Source organism: Solanum lycopersicum, chromosome 9, assembly GCF_036512215.1.
Source record: "Solanum lycopersicum chromosome 9, SLM_r2.1".
NCBI classification, from domain to species: Eukaryota; Viridiplantae; Streptophyta; class Magnoliopsida; order Solanales; family Solanaceae; genus Solanum; species Solanum lycopersicum.
Genome location: NC_090808.1, coordinates 41,171,178 through 41,194,283, shown reverse-complemented (window position 1 = coordinate 41,194,283; position 23,106 = coordinate 41,171,178). Strand labels below are relative to the sequence as shown.

The 23,106-nt window shown below is 36.0% G+C and overlaps 1 protein-coding gene across 2 annotated transcripts in view; it reads left to right on the top strand.

Moving 5' to 3' along the window:
* The window catches only part of LOC101253716 (uncharacterized), a 30,778-nt gene extending 24,319 nt beyond the window's left edge, over window positions 1-6,459 (top strand). Inside the window, exons 15-16 of one of the 2 annotated variants that reach the window (XM_019215703.3) lie at window positions 4,448-4,509; window positions 5,027-6,459. In XM_019215703.3, coding sequence (XP_019071248.1) covers window positions 4,448-4,472 — 25 coding nt within the window. In that variant the 3' untranslated portion in view covers window positions 4,473-4,509; window positions 5,027-6,459. Of the gene's footprint in view, window positions 1-4,441; window positions 4,510-5,026 lie in introns of both variants that reach the window. The other variant, XM_010327957.4, reaches the window with a different exon arrangement.
* Window positions 6,460-23,106: the final 16,647 nt, after the last annotated feature.

The following is a 23,106-nucleotide window of genomic DNA, read 5'->3' as shown; positions in this document are numbered from 1 at the left end:
AAAATATAAGATTTTTCATAGTCAATCATTCTCACATACCAACATTTAGAGAAACATGCTTTTATTCACAATGTAACATATCCCTATACCAGTTCATCTTAGCATCATATAGCAACTTCACAATATGCTTATCGTTCACATAACAACATAACAAACCTTCAATTCACATTATCGAGTTTTTAAGATCACAATCAAATAAGAACACGAAGTAGGAACTTCCACTAGAAGTGGATCAAACCATACCCAAGACATCCTACTACAGTAAGCCATTGAATCAGTTTACTATTATCCTTGTCACAATCCACCATTATTGATCTTCCAATACAACAAGAGAATTTACCCACCATCATGCCCAAAAGGCCAAGAACACCAACTCATCCTTATACAAATAATTCCTTCATGACCTATGATATATATCAATAGAAGTCAATACTATAAAGTAAACTATGAACAATTCCAGCAATAGACTACATAGAATTCAATAGGCCATAGCAATCTAAACTCGAATATAACATAATTAGGTCATAGTCAATACACCCACTTTAGAGACAAAATTAATCAAGACATACATGGGTTCAGGGAGTTTTTAATCATAAAACCATTAATTAACATTGAAAACATCATAACTCATCCATTCAAACCTTTTAATGCAAGAACCTAAGCTTTAGAATTCGAAATAGGGTTTTTAGGATTTTTGAGATCTGTTGAAAAGCTTTTGAATCGGCTCCTTTAATGATATAAGAATCAAGGATGAAATCACCATACCTTATTGAAGACCTATCCACTAAATTAGGGTTGAAACCTTTGAAAATTGATCCTCTTCCTTGGAGCTGGAAGGTTCTTTAATGGAGGATTTGTGTAGAGAGAGAATTTCATAGAGAAGTGAGCATAATTGGGTTTTTGATTTGGCTATTTGTTTTTGTGTGGGGATGGGTGTAAAATGACTCAAATTTAATTTATAATACACCCCCAAATACCCAAAACATCCCTACATTAGTTGGACCTTTTAATTAAGTCAAACTTGACTTTTATTTTTGGAATTTTCATCACAGAACAAGTTTGTGTTGTGGAGGTGTTCCCACAAGTTTATGGAAAATAATTTTTTGTAACAGAAGGGTCTTCGATGTCTCCCTGCCGTGGAGACACATTTTTCTCATGGCTGGAGCAAGTAGGTTACGCGGACACACTTCCTAGAGCTACTGGTTGCGCTGCCCATGGGAGCTTCTTGACCAAGTGTTAACATGCTAGGGTCACATCCATTGATTTTCGACTCAAAACAACCCATAAAAACATGAATAACATACTATGACACACCAAGACATAAAGGACTAGTTTTCAAACGTCTTGTTCAGCCAGTGATGTTTGGCTTCAAAACCCTTTAAAACTGACTTCAAAATCTATTCTTCATTAGTTTAACAAATTTTTAACTCAAAAAACCCATGTGAGGCTTTAGTTCATCCTATTTCCGTTTGAGGGTGTTTTAATACTCCCCCACTTGAAAAACATTTGTTCTCTGATAACACTAAAACACTTTAAACATTTTCAAGGTTTAGAGACTTAGGACCACACCATATCAATAAAAAAATACATATAGCAATGAGAAACATAAACTCCACAACCAAGATACACATAACACAACAACAGAATAGGAATACCATAGATAACTCATCACGCAATAATACTCCACATTTCTCATTTCACATCACAGGAAATTCCTTCTCCAAATATCATCACAACATTTCTAAGCACATTATGCTAATTTCTCATAAAAGCACAATTATGCAACATTTTCCAAAGTCACTTTTAAACATGCTCATAAGTATTCTCCTGCAACATTTAGGAAATTTACTATAGATGCACAACAACATGAAGGGAAAGGTCAATAAAGATCACTTTTCCATGTAAACATAAAGTCATGAAAAATGTGCTCAATATAAGGAGATTGTAACGACCCTCAAAATGAAATAGGACAATATAGAGCCTATCATGAGTTTTATGAGTTAATAAGGTGTTAAAATTATGAATAATATCTATAGAAACCAGTTTGAAGAGTCTAAAGTCAAACTTCAAAGAATGACCAAGACGTCCAGAAACTAGCCTTGTGTACTATCGTGTCCTTGTTTGCTGTTCATGTTTTTAGATCTTGTTTGCATTCTAATAGAAGACGGGATGACCATATAATCTATAGAGACATACCAAGGGTCAAAGAATTTGAGTAAGACTCCCTGGGGACCACCCTAAGGGTCCCCAAGAAGGACCAAAATGTTGCCAAGGAAGCTGCCGAGACAACCAAGATTTGGGGTCAATGGCGCGTCGTGCTTGCAACACTTAAAGGTAAAATATTTCCCTTTAATGAGGGGCCAACATGAAAAATTCTTTCCCTAAATAAATTCCAGTTACAAGATGTTGAGGTGTCCCCGTGACACACAACCATGTCCCAGATTTGTTCGCTTCATTTTTATGTCAAATAAGACTTTGGAAAAGGGTCCAATTAGTGTAGCAGTATTTTGGGAACTTCGGGGATTATTTATGGGTTGTTCTTATATCACTTTAAACACCAATCCCCCCATCAAATCAAAACCCTCAAATTCAAAAGAAAATCTCTCCAGTACCCCTTCTCCAAAAAACCTCCATTGTGGAAGCTTTGACGATCAAAGGGAAGGTCAAAACTGTTTAAGTTTCAACCATAATTTCATGAGATTTTTATCAACTAAGGTATGGTAGTTTATCCTTGATTCTTTTCTCATTCAAGGAGCCAATCAAAAGACTTTTCAAAAAGGGTTTCAAATTCCTAAATTTCTTTTATTTTGAATTCAAAGCATGACTCTTTGTATAAAAATGTTTTTAGGAATGCGTTATCATGTTTTTAATATAAAGTGATTGTTTTATGGTTAAAAACTCGATGGACCCATGAACATTCAAATTCTCAACTTTTGACTTATTAAGTAGGTTTAATTTATATAATTAGATAATGTTAGAGTTGTGTTTCCTTATGTTGTATTGTGAATATTTACTGCTTTTTATGCCTTATTATGGTGATTTATTGGAAATATTGAGAAAAGGTGGCCAAGGCTTGGATGAAGGGTAAGTTGGTTTATATTGTTTAGTTCTTAATGAATCGATCTTGAGTGGTATGGTTTGTCATGACTTGAGACCACACCCTAGAAGATATGGCATTCCCTCGGATCGCAACTCATTGTACTTGACCTGTCTAAGGTCTTGTACATGCCCTTTGACATCATTCATAACATACATGATTGATAATTAGTGCGAAATTAGAATTTTTCACACTAAATAATAATGCTTCAAAATATCTTTCTTAGGAAATAATAGGAAAAACTAAGTCTCAATGTCTCTATCTTAGACATACGAATATCTTGGGTCACGATCATACATCCACAAAATAGAAATTCTAAGTCTATTACAATGTCTTTAACAAATAAACTAAACATAATGATGTCCTCAAATCAATTGAGGGCATACCACAACTTTTCTTAAATGAATGCTTATATCCAAGCTTCACTTAAATGACTTCTCTCAATTTCCACCCACACCAATAGATAGAAGACAAAATATATGGAATTAGTACATTAGAATGCACTAAGTATGGTGACGTGCAATTAAAACCATGATAAAAGGACATTTGAATATATTATGCACTTTTTGAATAAAACCTTCAACACAAGTATAAGAGTCACTGACACGTCAACATAAATACATATAGTCACCTTACAAAATATAACATATCATCATTTCATACAAGCATAATACACTCCTACCAAAGGTCCTCCCAAAACTCACTTGAATGAGATGAAGTGGACCATAAACCCCTTCACACACACCTAAGAGATCCATAAATTTACTTGAAGACAGACCTAAGTAAAACATGAAGAGACCACCAATACACTCTCTCCAAGCTTACCTAACCATTCCTTAAAGCTACACTAGATATATACTTTTCCATTTACATGCATTTCGCTGAAGTCACTATGTTAATTAAGTAATTTAAGAGACATTCAACAATCAACGATTTTCACATAATGGTCTTGGAGAAGACCTACAGAATCTACACAGTAGCATCTTCAAAGCCTACTCGTGCAATGTTTAGATAGCGTCCCATTACACTAACTAAACTTTGTAGAACCTATAAAACACTAGAATGTATACCAAATTATGAGAATAGGAGATTACTTTGGATAGGAAGGTGTAAAAGAATAATGGATTACTTGATAAATGAGTTTAAATGTTGAAGTATGAAAGTTTTACCGTGTATGCGAAATGATAAACTGTATGATGCTTTATAAACTTGATTCATGAAAGTTTTAGTAAATTAGCATGAAAGTTTTATTTCAACTAAAATGTCCTATTTATCATGTTTTTGCATATTGCCATACTTAGTCCAATGTTTTTACTAACTCCATACTCGTCTATATTTCTAAAGGTATAGGTTGAAGGCAATTGAAAGTTCTTAGAAGGCAAAGCTTGGGAATTTGATTCTCTCAAGATTTGGTATGTCCTCATATGTTCAAGGACATGAACTATGTTTTTTTAGTTTTTTTCTTTAAGGAGTATGTATTAAACTTAGTATGTTTCTTTCAATGTAAAGGGTCGTGACCTTATGATTTTAAGACGTGTCTAAGTTGTGTTGTGATGATGAGACTTGTTTCTTAGATTATAAAAGAGTTTAAATTTCCTCACTACTTTTCATACCTATGTAAGAAAAATGAAAACTAAGTGGCTTGTAGAAGACCTCCGAGAGATTGAGTACGTCCTGTGACTTCTAAGGGGTGCTCCCTAGTTGTACAAACAATTTAATAGAGAATAAGATTTTGGGAAGATAGTCTTAGGGTCAAAAGTATCAAAAGCCACGTCTTGTATAGTCTTGTTCGTCGGTGTGAGTCACAACTCATTTATAAGTGAGAGGCTATAGTGCAATAGATTTTTCACTTTCTTTATTACTTTTGTATCGTGCCATAGAGTTGATTTCTTTAAGTGTGTTTCCTAATATCTTCTCTTGTTTATATAGGATGTGAATACAAAAAGGGCACCCTCAAGAAGAGAGGAGGAAGGAGTGGTTAATGAGGGAGTTCTTCCCAGGATGAACAAGTCCCTATAGCCAACCAAGAGAATGTGAATGAGAAGGTTCACCCTCAAGTGACCCAAGGTCCTCAATCTCCCAATGTTGAATGCGATATGTCTAATATGGAGATAAGGGATGATTTTCAAGCTTTGACCCAACTCATGACGACTCAATATCAAGTTTTCAAAAATTATATGATGTCCCAAGTTAACCTAGGAGTTGGATCTCAAACCAATGCAAATACTCCAACTTCTAGAATCCAAGACTTTGTGAGGATGAATACTCCTACTTTCCATGGCACTAAGGTTGATGAAGATCCACAAGGCTTCATAGATGAATTATTCAAGGTGGTGAATTTTATGGGAGTGAATCCTAGATAGAAAGAAGAACTAGCCGCTTACCAATTAAAAGATGTGGTACAAGTGTGGTTTGAGAAAGACAGGTATGAGAGACCCGTAAGGGAAGGCCCGGTAGATTTAGGAGTATTCAAGACGACCTTTCTTGATAGGTTTTTCCCTATAGAGTGAGGGAGAAAAAGTTAGTAGAATTCATGAACCTTCGTTAAGGGGGAATGAATGTAAAGAAGTATTATCTCAAGTTCACCCAACTCTCTAAGTATTCCCCAACCTTGGTAGACAACTCTAGGGCCAGAATGACTAAGTTCATGATGGGGGTGTCTTGTTTAGTTGAGGAAGAGTGTCGTATGAAAATGCTCCATCATGATATGGATATCTCAATACTGATGGTGTATGCGCAATAAATTAAGGTGTCCAAGCTTAGGAAGATGAATAGAGATGGGAAAAGGGTTAAGTCGGATGAACTAAGTTAAGATAAGTCTAAGAAGAGGTTCTATAATCAAGATTCTTCCGTGGGGATCAAGGATAGTGTTCCCAACCATAATTATCAAGGAGGGAGTGGAGGTGGCTATACACATGAGAGACCTAAGTGTACCACATGTGGGAAACAACACTTGGATAAGTGTATTGTCGGTAAGGATGGATATTTTGGATGTGGTATTAGGGGTCATAAGATGAGAGATTTCCCGGTCCTTATCGAACAAGGGAAGTAGATCAACTAAGCTCATCATGATGTTCCGGATCCTAATGCTCCAAAGAAGAATCGTTTCTATGCACTATAAGCTAGCAAAGGAGCTAATCCGGAGTGAAGGCTCATTAGACGGTTGATATCGTTATTTTCCTTCTATTTTTACTCATGTTTGATACCTAAATTCTTAATAGTTTGTTATGTTATGGTGTCTTGCATTTTAGTATGATTTCGTATCTCCTTATGTTATGAGTGCCTTGATGGTATAATGTTTTGCATGCTCTTGATGATATAATAGCTACTTGGGGAGAACCCAACTAATGGTATTTGCTTAATTGCCTTATGAGTTGTTATTCTTATATGCAAATGTGTGACTTGAGTGTTATTACATATTGAGCTTTGATACGCTCAAACTAACTTCTCAAATAAGAAGTAAAGCGGTTGTATTAAGTAAAGAACCCATCTAATGAGGTTGGGATCGTTCCCACGAGGAAAATAGTTCACACTTAATTTCAATCTATTATTACTACTATTTAGTCAATCATTTCTTTGGAAAACAAAGACAATAAAAGGAGGATTTTTATTTCTAAATGAATGAAAATAATTATCTAAATCGAAGTAGACCACTAACAAATTCAAATGTTGGAGTTTAATCAGTTAATAAAAGTAACTAGGGTTTACGTGTTCCCCACAGGTTCCTAACTTGATAATTCTAACTATAACAATTCTTTCCTAGTATCTTGCATGCAAAGTGATAAGTTATGTATTTCTAAATTCTTTGTCCGGCATCTAGAAAATTTTACTCCACACCTTGGTCTGGCGACGTGTGTTGCTATGCTAACCCATACCTTTACCTCATATTGAGCATCGTAATTGATATTTGAGTAAGTTATTACCTCATACCAATCAATACTAGCCTATTAGATAGTATACACTAAATCTATGTTGATAATTCTTTTCCTATTATCTATCTCCTTGGTCTGGCAAATAGCATTAAGGCGAGTTCTAACGTTGGTATGACGGATCGTCACAGGCACCACGGTCCATCGAGGCTCTCTGTTCCATAACACTTGAACTCTTGGAATTTAGGTATTGGGACTACTTCTCTGATCTTCATGACGAACTAGCAGGACGGACCGTCATGGCTACGACGGTCCGCCACACACTCCGTAACCCCACACTTGGTCAGACTTCCCCATCTTCCTTCAGCAACTTCACTACGACGCCACCTACGAACCGTCATGGGCACGACGGACCGTCACAAGCTCCGTAGGTGGTACTTTTCTGCATTTCTTGCTCAAAAACCTTTGCGTTCATCTTTTAGACAGATTTCCTGCAAATAAAGAGAAACTTACATTAAAGTTAATACAAAAAGGCTTTTGGATACACACTAAACTTAAGGAAAAAGCATTAACAATACCGTGAAACCACAGTATATCAACACCCTCAACTTAAATTCGTTGTTTGTCCTAAGCGACGCACTATGACTCAATACAAAACCTTTGTACAATAGTATCCATGTTTTATCTTTCGCAATCATTTGGCTATCAATACCGATCAGTCTCATCATTTTTTTGCATGCTATCACTATTAGGCTTGAATTATGTGGAATCAAACCGTTACATAGACTCACCACGCACTAACACCTATCCTCTTCAATATCTCACCGAGGTGCTAATATTTTCGGTAGTGCAACTAGTGTCCTCAGTTCAAAACAATATCCTCATTTTTCACACAATGATTTTAGTTTGAGTATAAGGATTACTTTTTAACGCTCACTTTCAGAACATATTCACAACTCATTCATACATATTGCCATAAGCTTGCCCTTATTTTCACTGCTTTAAGTTCACTATACAACTTTTAGGATCACGATAGGACTTTCTTAGGTTGTATCATAGGCTCAGGGTCAGGTAGGGTATATTTAGGTATACTTAAGTGACTTTTTCCCTCCTTGACATATCGGCTAAACATACCTCTTTTCATCATTTTATTTCTCCCAATTTCCCATATTCTTTTACCTTGCTATTTTCCCTTCTTTCTTTATTTGTGCAAGTGACTCTCTTCTTTTCTTGCTTGTATTTATTATATTATGTTTTTTTTTATTTCACTTTTCTTTCAACTGGTTCTTAAGTCACTTTACTTTTGTTCTTTCTCTGTCTTTGTTCTTTCAATCCCACTTTCCAGAGCATTCCTCATAATAGCCACCCTAAACTCATGGCTTTGCCATAAGTCAAAGTACACAATACCCAAAGTTGGGTTAGGGCCATAAAAAGGGTTGTTTACTGAATTATCTGCCCTCAACTTATGCTTTTGGCATAAGCTCAGGTGCACATATCCAAAGAGGGACCAGGGCCAACGTGTTATTCTCAGAAAAGATCAGTTGGGGTGAAAAAGAAAGGTCTAGTTTAAGCTCAAATAATTTGGATCAAAGAAGGAATAATTTCATTTGGTTTTCTTTTATTTCAGCTAAAAATGGGCTATATTGAATAGGGGCCTATGATCCTTCCTAGTTGTTTATTACAACTTACTTTTAGCAGGACTAACCAGGCAAGTTCTAGATCAGTACAAATAGTGGACTGTTCAAATCTTCCTCACTCTCACTTGACCTCTCATTACTCTACCAGATTATCAGACACCTAGTTCTAATTTTAGACTTAGGGTCATGCAGTGGTGTACCTTTATGTCATGCTTTGAGCCACACATTTATCAATTACTATTACTAGTCATGCATCATTTTCATTTCATCATGATATAATTTTAGCCATCATGCTTCCGAGTTAAACTATGTATACAAGATATAGACATGCCGGTTCAACAGTAAAAATAATCAGTCTCTTAGGGAAAAAGAACACAGGCAAGAAAACCCTAAAAGAGGATAGTGAATTGGGCTACTCAGACTTCACCCTAGCACTCACTTTCCATTTACCCCACCCCCAACAAAAGACATGCAATTGTCCCCAATGCGTAAAAAAAATTAAAATACAAGAGTGGTAGGTGAAGCAAACTTGGGGCGCAAAGCGCCAACGATCAGCAAGCTGGTGGGTCCAGTTCACCGGAACCCACTACCTCTATAATCTGGACAACCTCACTAGTGTCCTTAGTAGCAACAACACTATCAGCAGTGCCTCCCGCTATCTCCACATTTCTGGAGCTAGATTCCCCAACAACTAACTCTACTGCCCTCATCCGACGCGCCTCCTCATCAGCAAGTAAGGATCTCCTCGCATTCTCCATCTCACGGTGCTCCTTATTCCGTGCTCTAGCCTCATCCTACTCTCTACCCCTACGCCTTTTGGCATGATCTCGAGGGGAAGGTGGTGGAATCTCTGAAGTGGAGAATAAGGCCGCTATTACTGTGTCCTCAGCAGCCTCAGCAGAAGGGACCTCAGACTCAAGCATCCTAGACTTTAAGATCCTATCGATGCCTGCACGAAAACTCTTGACCGCAACCTGAAGGGTCGACACATCCACCTGAGGGGCTGGCCGTGCAAGCACCCACAAATCCAAAGCGTCTAAGCGCTGAAGAACCTTAGCGATCTTCCTCTCTGTGTGCTGGACCATTCTCCGCTCCAAGCGCTCTCCTGCCTCAGCAATAGACCTCTACATCTAAGGATGGATGTGATGCAGAAGTGTAGCCATCTGTGCGGCTAGTTTCTGGACCCTAGAAAGCGGGACCAGAGTAGGGAAAAATTCTGCGAGAGGAGCTCGAGGTAGTGCTACTACCCGGGATAGACTCGACCGGGGTAGTGTCAGTGGAATCAGCCTGCCTAGCCGTGTGATCCTGTGCTACCGTATCAGCCACATTGTCACCAAGTGAAGGCAAATCTAGATGGGGCTCTCTCCATGGAGCCAACTCATTGGCCTTATTATTGATGAGGCCGATATCAATAGTGCCCAGTGGGGTCTTGAGCTAATCAATGTGCCAGATAGGCACACTTGCGGACCTTCATAAATAAAATATCATATATGGGAAAAAGTAAGTAGTTGGGACCTTAAAAGCCCTCTCGTGCATGACCGTCTGTAGAAGCTAAGCAAAGAACACCTCAAACCCGTCTATCATCGCCGCCATTAGTACTGCACGATCCCATGTGACTATATTATCAGTGGCTGTGGGGGAAAGGTAGTGGCGGATGATCAACCATAAGAACTTCGCCGTGAAGGTCAGGTTAGCCTTCTTGATGGCTCCCCAGCAACGACACCAAAATTTGATACGCTCAAACTTTTTTCTCAAATAAGAAGTAAAGCGGTTGTATCAAGTAAAGAACCCAACTAATGAGGTTGGGATCGTTCCCATGAGGAAAATAGTTCAGACTTAATTTTAATCTATTATTACTACTATTTAGTCAATCATTTCCTTGAAAAACAAAGACAATAAAAGGGAGGTTTTTATTTCTAAAAAATGAAAATAATTAGCTAAATCAAAGTAGACCACTAACAGATTCAAATGTTGGAGTTTAATCAGTTAATAAAAGTAACTAGGGTTTACGTGTTCCCCACAAGTTCCTAACTTGATAATTCTAACTATAACGATTCTTTCCTAGTATCTTGCATGTAAAGTGATAAATTATGTATTTCTAAATCCTTGGTCCGGCATCTAGAAAATTTCACTCCGCACCTTGGTCCGGCTATGTGTGTTGCTATACTGACCCTTACCTTTACCTCATATTAAGCATTGTATTCGATATTTGACTAAGTTATTACCTCATACCAATCAATACTAGCCTATTAGATAGTATACACTAAATCTATGTTGATAACTCTTTTCCTATTATCTACCTTCTTGGTCCAGCAAGTAGCTTTAAGGTGAGTTCTAACGTTGGTCATCCGTTAAAAAGACTTCTAAGCAAAAGAATTATCAATACATGCAAGGCACTATTCTAAAATCATTATTTTAGTTAGGTTTTACCTCATTATTCGCCTATGGTTCCCAAAACCCTAGTTATGGAGTTTAGTTACCCATAGTCATAATCATAATATTCAAGTATGTAATATAAGAATTCATGCACTTACTTCAACTAGAAATAATAAAATCCAGAAGTTCACTTGATTAATCAACAAAATCACCAACAATTAATTACTGAAAATAATTGAAGACTAAAGATTCTCCAAAAGTTTAATAATAATCACCAATTCTAATCCACAAAAGAAGCTAAAATAACCAGAGTCTAATATAAGGGAGTCTAATCACAAAAGAGTCTAACCCCAAAAACGAGGTTTTTCGAACTATTTATAAAAAACAAAAACCTAATTAATGAAGGACCCTATTTGCTGGAAATCTGTCAATACGTGGATAGATTGACGGACCTCGCAATGGGTCGTCGTGGTCATGATGGGCCGTCATGGACTCCGACATCCCATACCTATGCAAATTCTTTCGCTACTCTCTTTATTATCCTCGACGGCAGGTATGACGGATCATCACAGGCACAACGGTCCGTCAAGGGTCTCCATTCCATAACACTTGACCTCTTGGAATTTGGGTACTGGGACGACCTCTCTGATCTTCATGAAGAACTAGCAGGACAGACCGTCATGGCTACGACGGTCCGTCACACACTCCATAACCCCACACTTGGTCAGACTTCCCCATCTTCTTTCAACAGCTTCACTACGATGCCACTTACGGACCGTCACAAGCTCCGTAGGTGGTACTTTTCTACATTTCTTGCTCAAAAACCTCCACGTTCATCTTTTACACAGATTTCCTACAAATAAAGATAAACTTACATAAAAATTAATACAAAAAGGTTTTTTGACACACACTAAACTTAAGAAAAAAGCATTAAAAATACCGTGAAACCACGGTATATCAAGATTTATAATGATATGATGAGCATGTATAATGTTGGAGAAGGTATTTCCTCCATAAATACAATGAAAATGATGAAGTATGTGTATACTTTGAATTGTTGAAATAGTTCCTAATTGTTTGTGTTGCTTAGAGTGCATGATGATGTGAAGTTGTTGTTACTTGTATGTTTGGTGAATTTACTTTAAATGTTTTGTCCATTATAATGTGTGTTGTGTTCTTCTAGTTGAGTCCTTGTTGTCCTTGAAAGTGTTTAGTGTCATTCGAGGACAAATATTTTTCTATGTGGGGGAGATTGTAACGACCCTCAAAATGAAACAGGACAATCTAGAGACTATCATGAGTATTATGAGTTAATAAGTGTTGAAATATTGAGTAATAGCTATTTAAATAAGTTTGAAGAGTTTGAAAGTCTAACGTCAAAGAATGACCAAGACATTCGAAAACTAGCCTTGTGTGTGCTAGTGTGTCCTTATTTGTTGTGCATGTTTTTATGTGTTGTTTGGAGTATAAAACCAGTAGGGATAACCCTAGAACCTAGGGGATATACCAAGGGTCAAGACGTTTGAGTATGACTCCCAGAGGAACACCCTAAGGGTCCTCAAGGAGAACCCAAACATTGGCCAAGGACGACGCTGAGACAACCAAGATTTGGGGTCAATGGTGTGTTGTTCCCGCAACACAAAAAGGGAAAACTTTGATATGTGATGCTGGGACAACACTAACCATTCATTCCCAAAATAAAATCTAGAACCAAGATGTGGAGGTGTCCCCATGACGTGTAACCATGTCCCCATGACTCGCAACCATGTCCCAGATTTAGTCGCTTCTTTTTTAAGTCAAATTGAACTTTAGAAAAGGGTAAAATTAGTGTGGGGTACTTTTGGGAACTTTGGGGATTATTTATGGACAATTATTAGATCACTTTAAACCCTGATTCCCCCATTGAATCAAAACTCTCAGCTTCAAAACAGAAGCTCTCCAAAACCCTTTCTCCAAAAAACCTCCATTGTTGAAACTTTGAAGCTCCAATAAAGAAGGTAAATATTCTTCAATATTCATCCATAATTTCCTTGGATTTTCAACTAAAGTGTAGTAGTTCACCCTTGAAACTTCTCTCATTCAAGGAGACAATCCAAAGACTTTTCAAAAAGGGTTTCAAATTCCTAAATTCTTCTATTTTGAATTCTAAGCATTGGTATTTGCATAAAAGTATTTTAATGAATGGGTTATGATGATGGTTTTATGATCAAAAAATTAATGGACCCATGAATATTAAAATTTTCAACATTTGACTTATTAAGTGGGTTTAATGTATATGCTTAGATAATGCTAGAGTTGTGTTTCCTTCTGTTGTATTGTGAATATTTACTGTCTTTTATGACTTATTAGGTGATTTATTAGAGATATTGAGAAAAGGTGGCCAAGGCTTGGATGAAGGGTAAGTTGGTTTATATTGTTTAGTTCTTATTGAATTGATCTTGAGTGGTATAGTCCACCTTTGGTGGCGGTGTTTACTTGAAGTATATGAACATAGACGTGTAATTTGATTATGACCAATGAGTAGTAAATATACGTTATAATGTATATGCATGATATGTCTTAGGAAGATGAAAATGTGTATCTTGAAGATTATATGTCTAAATGAGGTATATTGTTAATGTGAATCATGATATAGTGTGAAATATGATGAATGTTAGTATGATCATCTTTAGAAGTCAATGTTTTTAATATGGTGGTTATGTGAAGAGTGTTCTCAGATCTACTCACACACAAACTTTGAATGAATGAAAATGGATGATTCTAGGGTAGACACTATTTGTGAGTATAGATGAAGTGTCTAATACCAACGCTACTATTCCTAAGAACTCTAGTGAGTGAACAAGGGGGATTTTGGGGTGGATTCTCTATGTGAATTCAGATGAAGTGTTTAGTAGCAACCTCACTATTCCCAAGAGCTTTCCAAAGAAAGTTTAGACGTTTGATACTCTTCATGGGTTGACATGTAGTATTCAAAAGTAAACTCTAGAGATTAATACACTTCGTGAATGGAGATTCAGTTCTTGGTAGAATCTCTTAACCTATAGCAAATGAATGTAATGAATGTCTAGAAATCTGTGGAGACTTACCCTTAGCACTGAGAAGATATGAAGAAGGGGTGGATACTCTTCGTGAGGAGAGATAATGTATCCAATGTACCTCTTTATATGAGTACTCTTTGTGAACTGAGATGTAGTACTTAGAGGAAATCTCCTTACCCTTAACTATGTGCCGCATACGTATAACTATTGGAGATCCATGTAAAAGCTACGAGAATGACCCTACCTTAGGAAAGTGGGGATCCTCATTTGGTAGGGGTTTATACCGGGATTCCATGTCTAGCTCTCATGGTCTATGTCGGTTAAAGCTAGCTCCCACAAATGAATATAATATACTAAGTGTTCTTAAGGGTGTACTACTTAGGGTAGGTGGTGGTATGGGACGTCATATATCCATTGCACAAGTAGACATTTGGAGTGAGTCTTGGTGTGTCCTTATATGTAAATGTATGAATGTGTTACTATATAAAGATGATGAAGTAAGTTGACTTTGTGCCTAATGTTATTGAATCATGTTGATATTATGCCTAATTTTGATGAAGTTATGTAAATGCTTGATGTGATATGCCAAGTCTAAGGCGATTCCTAAGGAGCACGAAGGTGGGAGTAGTAGTATGGGATGCTACTTTCACATTGCACTAAGTGTAACTTGGGGGTTGTGTTGGATGATGGTCTTTATGTGAAGTTATTAAATGCATGTATTATTCTTCTAGTATCTCTAGTAATGAATGTTCACTTGTTAAATGAAATGAAGCATGGCAATATTTGGTAGCCTTAAGGATCACTTAGGTATGTATTGAAGAGGTTGTGTTGGTGGTATCTTCATGTCTTACCAAGGTGAGTCTTAGGATAACTTTGGATAGAAAGTTTGAAATGAATAATGGATTTCTTGATAAATTAGTTTAAATGTTGAATTTATGGAAGTTTTACCTTGTATGCTAAATGATGACTATTATGATGCTTTATAAACTTGATCCATTAATGTTTTACTACATTAGCATGAAAGGTTTATTTCAACTAAAATTACATCTTTATCATGTTTTTGTATATTGGCATACTTGGTACATATTTTTGTACTAACTCCATACTCTTATATATCTCTTAAAGTATAGGTGGAAGGGAACTAAAGGTTCTTAGAAGGAAAATCTTGGGAAGTTGATTCTCTCAAGATTTGGTATACCCTCATATATTCGAGGAGATGAACTACAATTTTTTTAGTTTCTTTCTTTTAAGACTATGTATAAGACTTAGTATGTTTCTTTCTATGTAAAGGGACGTGACCCTATGATTTAAGACGTGTCTAACTTGGCTTGTGATTGTGAGACTTGTTTCTTAGTTTGTAAAAGAGTTTGTTATTAGTTATGTTGTTACATGTTTTCATTTCCACACTACTCTTCATGCCTATATCGAGTACGTCGTGCGACTTCTAGAGGGTGCTCCCCGGTCATTACAGATATCACAGAAACCCATTTTCACAAAAACTCCCAAAACATGCAACATGCTACTAGGGAATTCTAACTCTCAAGCTTAAATAAAATAGAAGAGAAAGAGACAAAATTCATCAACCCAAATATTCACCATACTCTCCCCCACATGGGAGAAAATCATATCTAATTAACATGGTCCAACACCATAATATTCCATCTAAAAACTAAAAGGGAATTTTTACTTACTGGCACCTTCATCCGGATTTACTTTCTGGCTGGCTTGAAGAGAATAGAAACGATTCTTCTTTTGTTAACCACTAATCGGACAATTATAGGGAGCTTTCTTGACTTCTCTTCCTATAGTACAAATAGTAGGACAATCTCTCACCTAATGATCAGTCTTCCTACATCCATAACATCCACTAGAACCGGCTAGACACTTCCCAAAATGTTTCTTCCACTAATGTGAGATAACAGGTTTATCAAGTTGTGAACCACCACCTCTCTCGTAGTTAGCCTTAGGACCAATAGGAACATCTTGATTTGGAGTCCTCTTCTTACACCTAAGTGGACTTTGCTCATGGGTCCTTCCCCTATTCTCATATCTACCCCTCCTTTTAAGCTTAGACTCTTCAATGGATTGAGCATACATAATAAGACTAGATAGAGTCTTGGTATCATGGAGCATTTAGGTATGGCACTCTTCCTTCACAAGATTAGAACGCCGGTCATAAACATACTCATCTCATCTCTATGTTAGACACTAAATATGGAGCATATTTTCAAAACAAGGTAAACTTCAAAGAATATTCCTCCACAGACATGTTGCCTTGGCTAAGGTTTATAAACTCCTCAATCTTAACCTCCTTCTTTTCAAGGGTAAATTACTTCCCTAAGAATGCTGTTCTACATGGAAAAGGTAGAACAAAGGACACATCCCATGTCGGCACATGGTTTAGGAGATATTAAAAGGCTTCTTTGTACTGTAGTCTTATACTTCAAGTAGAGATACTAGCTTTAGTATATCCACCTGGTCCTTTGCCTTAGTTCTCATAGAGTAATTTACTTCACCTAAGAGTATTTGAGAAGGTACCATGTCTAAGCCCTACCAACTATAAGACCATTACCAAGATGGGATCCAACAAAGTTCTACCGATCAAGGTTAATTGTGATAACTCATTCAATAAATATATACCATACTGGGTCTATCCAATTCATTTCATTATAAACCTTCTTTTCATATTTAAGGTTTCACATTCACTTAGGGTTATCGACTAATAAAGATGGGCCACCATTCTTAGGTTTACTATTTCAAGAAATACTTTAGAACAGCTCATTTATCATTCATGTATCTAGTTGAGACTACTACGTCTTCCTAGAAAACACACCATATAAACATATAAAGACTCTTCACAGTCTATCATCATCACATACTAACATTTAGAAAAGCATGCTTTCATTTGCAATGTCACATAACCCTATACCAGTTCATTCTATCATCAGATTCTAACTTCTCAATATGCTTATCTTCCATATAACAACATAAAAAAGCTTCAACTCACATCATAGATCCATCATGATCACAATAAAGTAAGAACAAGAGGTAGGCACCACAAATAGAAGTTGATCAAACCATACCCATGAAATCCTACAACACTAAGCTTTAAATCAACTTACCATTCTCTAATATCAGAATCCACCATTATTCATCTTTCTATTACAACAAGAGAATTTACCCACTATCATGCCCATAAGGCCAAGATCACCAACTCATAATTATATCAATAATTTATCATGACCCAGGATATATATCAATAAAGAAAACTATGAACGATTCCATCAATAGACAACGTAGAATTCAATAGCCCATAATAATCTAAACAAGAATATAACATATTTAGGTCATAGTCAATACACCCACTTTAAATCCAAAATTAGAAATTCAAGAGATACATGGGTTCATGGATTTTTTGATCATAAACCCATAAATAAAAATTGAAAACATCATAACTCATCCATTTATACCATTTAATGCAAGAACCCATCATTAAGAATTGGTAATATGGTTTTTAGGATTTTTGAGATCTTTTGAAAAGCCTTTGAATTGACTCCTTGAATGATAGAAGAATAAAGTATGAAATAACCATACCTTACTAAAGACCTATCAACGAAATTTAGGTTTAAACTATTGAGAATTGATCATCTTCCTTAGAACTTGAAGGTTCTTCAATGGAGAATTTGTGTAGAGAGAGATTTTTAAAGAGAAGTGAGAGCAATTGGGATTTTGAAAGGGGATTTGTTTTGTTGTGGGAATGGGTGTAAAGTTACTCAAATTAAATACATAATACACCCCAAATAACTAAAACACATCGACATTAGTTGAACCTTTTACTTAAGCAAAACTTTACTTTTATTTTTGGAATTTTCATTGCGAAACAAGTCCTCGTTGGGAGGTGTTCCCACAAGTTTTTGAAAAATAATTTATACGACATAAGGATCTGTGATGTCTCCATGTCATGGAGACACATTTTTTTCAAGGCTGGATCAAGTCCGCGACGTGGACACACTCCCTAGAGCTACTGGTCGCGCTGTCCATGGCATCTTCTTGGACAAGTGTTTTTGTCCTCCTCAAGGACCCTTAGGGTGGTAATTGGGGTGTTTTACCCAAACCTTTTACCATTAAAAATGATTAATAAGACTCTAATGTGAACTATAATAATTTTGACTCCAAACAACTCATAAAAACATGAACAATATACCAGGACACACCATCACATAAAAGACTAGTTTTCGTACATCTTTAACGTCCCTGGACGTTTGGCTTCAAATATTTTTAAACTGACTTTAAAAGTTATTATTCATTATTTTAACATGTTCTAAACCCATAAAATTCATGCGAGGCTCTAGTTCACCCTATTTCATTTTGAGGGGGTTTCAATATTAGACCCTTAACCTAAGGTTATCCTAAGATCCACCTAAGTAAGAGATGAAGTGGACGCCCATACAACCTCTTCAATATTCACCTAAGTGTTCCTCAAGACTACCAAAGATAGAGACCGTTACTTTTCAACATACTATCACAAAGTGAACATTATTCATTTAATACATTTAATAGACAACTAAACAAATAGGGGACTTCACATAATGGTCTTAGAAGATCTAGGAAATTCACTCTAGCATCTTCATGACCTACTCGTTCCATGTCTAGAATAGCATCCCATACAACTACCTACATGTAATAGAACCTATCCAATAACTAGAGTGTACATCCCACATAATGGAACATGAATTAACCAACATAGACCATATTATCTAGGCTTGAAATCCGGTATCATAAGACCCCACACCGTGGATGGCGTTCTACTTGCTAGGGGTAAAAAACTAGGACACGTCTCATGTAGGAGAATGGTCTAGGGGATATCAAAAGTATTATTTGTACTCTATTTTCTTGTTCATGTAGAGCTACTACCCTAAGCATATCCACTTGGTGCTTTGCCTTAGTTCCCATAGAGTAAGTTCGTTCACAGAAGTGTATTAGATAAAGTACCATCACTAAGCCTACTAACTCATAATACCTTTTACAATAAAGGAACCTCAAGGGTCTAAAAATCAAGGTTCATTATGATATTTCATTTATGAAATGGGTACAATACGAGGTCTATCCATTCATGACTCATTATTGACCTTCTTTTCATAGTCAAGGTTTCAAATTCACTTGGGGTTTAGACTCATCGTGAAGGGGAAACATCCTTAGGTCTATTGGTTCAAGAGAAAGCCTAAAAGACTTATTCATCGTACATAGGAAAAGGGCACTAACTTTAGGTGCACCAATCCTAGACTTCCTTACATACATTCATTTTCAAGACAGGATTCCTAAGCCTACCAAGTCAAGAGATCACTTTCAACATAACTTTTATGCATCAAGGACAAGGCACACAAATCTATAAAATTTGTAGAGTTCATAATCAAGAAGGTTTTATGTATCAAGAAGAGGTACCTAAGTCTACCAATTAAAGATATTCATCACCTTATGGAGACCATCAACAATCCATCATCTTTATACTAAATCACACTGACATCACATAAGCACTTTCACCTTATCCCTTATCATGTACCATCACCCTATAAAAGTTCTCATTAACTTCACATAACCAAATTAACAACATACTATCATATATACCATAACATCATAATACCATAATTCACATAATAAGTCCTTCAAGGCCATGATCACAATACCATAACATGATAATGTAATAATTCACATAATAAGTCCTTCAAGGCCATGATCACAATACATATATATATATACAATAAGTAAACACCTCCATCATAAGTGGTCCATACCACACAAGAAGAATTCTAATATCAATTCTACCTTACTAAGGGAATTAGGTCAACTTACCTTCTTTCAAAAGCTACAATCATCATTACTTAACTTCTCAAAAAATTCACAATATAATAGCATAATAAACAATAGAAATTAACTGTCCAACTCAATATAAACACAATTCTATCAACATTAGATCATAAGCAATAAACCCAGTCCATAAGCCAAATTAAGGGAATTTGTGAAATAAAGGGTTCATGGGATTTTTAATTGTAAAAATCAATTTTAAAAAAATAATATCATATCTAATGATTTGATATTTTTTCATGCAAGAGCCCTTGAGTTAGAGAAGAAATTGGACATTTTAATAAACTTTGAAATCTTTGAACATTATTTGGAATTGACTCTAGGGTGATAGCTAACCTTTGATAATGAAATACCATACCTTTTTAGGTGAAATACAAGGAGAATTGAATAAGAAATTCATTTAAATCGACAATCCAATCACCATCTTGACCTTGAGCTTTCATGGGGTTTTTGAGAGAACTTTAAGGAGGGAATGATTTTGATTTTTTTCGGAAAAAATGAATAATGAATTCTAATTTAAAAAATAAATGTTTATATAATCTTAATATACTATAAAATGCTTAAAACAAACTTTCATGCAGTTAAAAGGACTTGGGGTGAATTTACCACTTCACCCCAAGTTTACCAAACCACCTGCAAATTTGCAGGTTCATTCCATGCACACCAGACCATGGACCGTGACATGGTCCACGCCCCGTCAATGAAGTATGTAGTTCTTGTATGTGTCTCAAAAACTCTAGTCCTGGTTACTCTCAAGACTCACGAGCTGTGTGTGTTTTGATAGGCCGTGGTTTGGGGTCGTGAGTCATGCTGTCAGGGATGCTTGGTGGTTTTTCCTTGGGGTATTGGGGTTTTTGCCTTAGGGTCCTCCTCAAGGACTCTTAGTGTGGTCCTTGGGGATTCGTATGTTGACATATTCATGCATTTAGAGGACCTTCACATTTTGGTCATTATGTCTTAGGGAACTCACTTTGGCACCTTCAAAGCCTTCTCGTACCATGTATAGGTAGCATCCCATACTACTTCCTACACATTGTAGAACCTATCAAGTAAATATAGTGCACATCCGACATGATAAGAATAGTCATCAATTGACGTAGACCATGGAAGATAGCCATGAAATCCAATTTCATAAAACACTACACAGTGGTAGATGTTTTACTTGCCAAGGGTAGAACTAGTACACATTCCATGTAGGCATATCTCTGGATATCCCTAAATTATTTGCCTATATAGGATATGTATTACTTGAACCTTTGAAAAGTAGAACACCTTACACGATGAGGGGTTTATGATAACGGATTCAATGTCTATCTTGGATGGTCTATGTCAGTTAATGCCTATTTCCATCATGTGGGATGTGCACTCTAGTTATTTGATAGATTTTAGAATGTGTAGGTAGTAGTATGGGGTGCTATGTACACAGTAAACAAGTAGGGTTTAAAGGTCCTATAGTGAATTCTCTAAGTCTTAATGACTAAAGTGTAAACTCCTCTAAATGCATGAATGTTTCCTAAATGACTTGATGAAGAATATTGGATCCTAAATTCTTAAATTGTAATGATGCATGATAAACTTAATGAGTGTTAGTGTGCCTCATCTAGGGTGATCCTAAAGGAATACTTGGTTTGAGTAGTAGCATTTGATGCTACTTGCCCATAGAACAAGTAGGAATTAGGTTATCTTAGGTGGTGGTCCATATGTAAGGAATGATGTCTTGTATTTTGTTTATATCTCTTATGTATGCCTAATTGTGAAGGAAATAAATGTTTGTATATTAAGATCACCTTTTTTGACCTTAGGGTGATGTTTTGGTGTTGATAAATGTATGGGATGCTATACATGCATTCTACAGAGTGTTTCTTAAGGGTTACTTGAGGGAAATGGTTAAAGGTTAAAGGTAATGGGTTTATATGAGAACATGTCTCTATTGTGATAAAGGACTTGTATGTTGCTTATGTTTGAATATCACATATTTTATACTTGCATTCATGAAGGATTTACAAAAATTGTATAAAAGCATATATTGACTACATATGTCATTTTTAGTATGTTTTTGCATGGTCATCATACTTAGTACTTAATTGTAATAACCCGTTCTTCTTCTATGTTCTACCACAAACTATAGGTTCAAGAAAGTGGCAATTTCTTGCTTAGAGTTGAAGTGATTGGATAGAGTTTCCTCCAAGACTTGGTATGTCCTCATATATTCAAGGTTTAAGACTTCCATTATTCTAGTTCTTTTTATGTTCAAGACCTTTTATAATAGACATTTTAGTGTTTTTCGATTATAAAGGGTTGTGACCCTATCTTCTTAAATTTTGTCTAAGGATGGCCATGTGAGACTTATTATTTCCGCTATTATAAATGAGATTTTCAATAGTTTGATTTTGAATAAAGTTTCACACAATTTTCTATATGGACTATTATGAATGTTAAGAGGCTTGTATTAGACCTCTTTGAGGGTGTATACCATGTTATAACTATAGGTTCTCTCAGGTTGTTATAGGACGTGATAGGAATACGTGTTAAACTAGACCATTGGTATAAGCTTCTAATATTAAATTCATTAAATAATTGTAACTATGCTAGACTTTAGTGGGGGTAAGCTTTTTCTCGAAAAATTACAACAAATCAAATGGGTTCCTCTTGGACACCCACTTGCACCATGAATGACAACCTCTGCCTTAGCCCATTCACTCTCTCAAGTTGAGTGTCTAGGAGAAGGAATATGGTTCACTCTCTCGAACTGAACCTCATGTTGACCCAATCCGATCGGCCATCAATTTCGTAGTCTTAATTTTACAACCTGTCTCTCGAGCAAGCCAAAAACATAAAGGTGAAATCGTATTTTCAACTATAATTTCATTAAATTCCAACACAATTACTTAAAAGTTATCACATTTAAGCAAAGATTAAACTATAAACAAGCAAAACCCAACAATTAACTTAACCCATATTCACAAAATCACACCTCAAGAATTGGGGTTTTGGCTAGACATGTATAAAAGATAGAGATTTATACCAAAATGAGTTTGCATTTAAATGGATATGAAGATTTAAGTCTTGATATACGCCGAAAGTTAAAATACAAGGACCCAAGTCAAAATTGTTGGAGATGAACCCCTTTGAATCTTCACATTTTTCAAAAGCCTGGCAAAACTTAGAACTCAAAAATAAAGCAAAGTTTGAAAAGTTAATGTTCAAATCTAAGAAATTCTCCTTTA